General features: G+C 52.8%; 1 protein-coding gene across 1 annotated transcript in view; it reads left to right on the plus strand.

The window, feature by feature from the left end:
* The first annotated feature begins 985 nt into the window (after positions 1-985).
* Positions 986-2,378, plus strand: part of LOC111982361 (metabotropic glycine receptor) — a 21,632-nt gene continuing 20,239 nt past the window's right edge. The window contains 2 exon segments of the mRNA XM_070437982.1: positions 986-1,574; positions 1,727-2,375. Of these exon segments, the coding sequence (XP_070294083.1) occupies positions 1,941-2,375 (435 nt within the window). The 5' untranslated portion in view covers positions 986-1,574; positions 1,727-1,940.

Below are 2,378 nucleotides of genomic sequence, written 5' to 3' on the forward strand. Positions count from 1 at the left end.
TGATAAAGTCTGCACATATATTCATACAACTGCAATCAATGTACTGTGACATACACACCTATGCACACACACGCACACGCACACACACACACACACACACACATCTGTGCAGCCTCATTGTCTTTCCCACACCACTGCAGCACCTCCCCTGCTCTGCAGTCCTGGGTGGGGGTAGGGGGCCCACAGGAATGGATGAAAATTCTCAGAAGCCCGTTGCCATGGCACCAAAACAAGGATTTGCCTGCATCACCCAGAGCCTGCTCCATCACTGCGATATAGGAAGGGGTGGGAGGTGTCTCTCTCTTGTTCTCTCTCTCTCTCTCTCTATCACAATCACACTCGCTCCCTCTCACACACACAAACACTCCCCCTCTCTCTCTGCTTCTCTCCCAACCTCCCTTCTTCCCTCATTCTAAGTGATGATGAATACTGCATCGTATGATAAGGGAGATTCCCATTTTATAGCCACACATAACGACACTCAATATGAATCTACCTCCACCTGTTCACTAAATAGACACTGGCAATCTATTTGTCAACACACAACACACATCATACAGCTGAAAGCATCATCATATCTATAGAATCCCTGGCTTCCCTGACAGTGTGYGTCACTGTGTACATATTCCTGGATGATCAAAGAGCAGCCTGGTCCCTCATCCACTCTCCTGGCTGACCCCGCTGGAATGCCAGGGGTTAATCCATCGAGCGCACGATTCTGATGGATGCCCAAATACAGGCGGATTAACCCTCATCCTGCATCATCCTCTCTCCTCTTTGCGCTGCAGACACACACACGCACGCACGCACGCACGCACGCACGCACACACACACACACACACACACACACACACACACATACATACATATACGGCCGTCCCTGCCGCCAACAGATGTGCACTCTCATCACTCCACAGGCACAACAGTTACATTAGCATCTCCAGCAGCATACTGAGGGGGAATCACAGAAAGAGAAAGAGGGAGGGGCAGAGAGAGAGAGGGGGTAGAAGTTGAAGAGCAGGGGTAATCACGGTCAGTCAGAGAGAGAGAAAGAGAGTGGACAGTGAGCGCGAGAGATGCTTTACAGAGGAGCTGTGGAGCGAGAAAGAATGTAACAGGCAGATAGAAGGAGGAGCGCAGAAGAGAGAGACGGAGGAAAGCTGCTCTTTTTCTTTCCCCTTCCACACGCTACTATACCTGCTTTCTCTCTCTCCCCCCACCTTGCCTCAGACCTTCAATTTTGGGCTGTTCCCTCACTCCCCTCCTCCCTCTCTGCCTCCTCCTATCGTACACGCTAGCGCTTGCTTTGGGCTGGGAGTGTGGCGCACCTCTCTCTCTCTAATCTCGGTTGGTTTTGTCTCTGTTGCTCTGCTGCTGCTCTCACAGGGGACTCGTCGCCGGGAAACGGGAATACAAACATGGGAGTGACAGGCAGATTGACTGCAGACATGATGGGAATGGTAGTGGGATTGAGCGGGAACGGCACTGGATTTTCCCATCAATTCCGTCTCCCTCCCACCGACATGCAGGATTAACCAGGAACACAACTTGGATTCCCCCAGTTCCCATCGGAGGTAGAGAGTATACTTTTTATCCGTGTGTGTGTGTGTGTGTGTGTGTGTGTGTGTGTGTGTGAGGAGTGTGTGATTATGGGGCACAAATGAACACGGTGTGTTGTGTGTCTGAGACAGTGCTACAGATGATCGACTCCCCCTTGTCGTTACAGCAGACACCTGCTGGAGCACCTCTGCCTGTATGACTACAACTGGGGAGAAGGAGAAGAGACGTAAAGAGAGATGAGAGAAGAGGCTTATGAGGCTTTCCAAGCCTCGGCCAAAATGTGACATTTATTTGAGGATTTTGAAAAAGGTCAAAACTAGAGATTATAAAAGAGGGGGGTATTAGTATATGCCCCCCCCCCAACGAGAGTGGATTTGAGAATGGGCCCTGTTTGGCACCTCCTGTTGCTGCTCACGCCCCTCCTTTCAGCACAGGTTAGCATAGTTTCTGAATTGGGGACTACAGCCGAGTCAGAGGACCCAACGGCGTCCGTTGTGAGTGCTACAGGGGAGTCGGGCACCCCCTACAGCCCCGATCCCTCAGGGTCGGTCACGACCCCCTCAGAAGCCCCAAAGGAGGACTGGACGTCGGCAGAGATCTTTCTCTACAGCGGGGACTACTCCGTCTTGGGGATAGTGGAGTGCGACCGGGCGTACAGTCTCACGGGTCAGAACGGCCCCCTGCCGCGAGGGTTCTATGGCCCCCTCCGACAGTCCATGGACGCCCTGGCCAACACGGCCAACTTCCTCAACATGATCTTCCAGGCCAGCGACCTGCGGGAGAGCAGTGTGCGAGAGGACATGGAGTGGTACCACGCC

Source organism: Salvelinus sp. IW2-2015, unplaced genomic scaffold (assembly GCF_002910315.2).
Source record: "Salvelinus sp. IW2-2015 unplaced genomic scaffold, ASM291031v2 Un_scaffold19, whole genome shotgun sequence".
Taxonomy (NCBI): Eukaryota; Metazoa; Chordata; class Actinopteri; order Salmoniformes; family Salmonidae; genus Salvelinus; species Salvelinus sp. IW2-2015.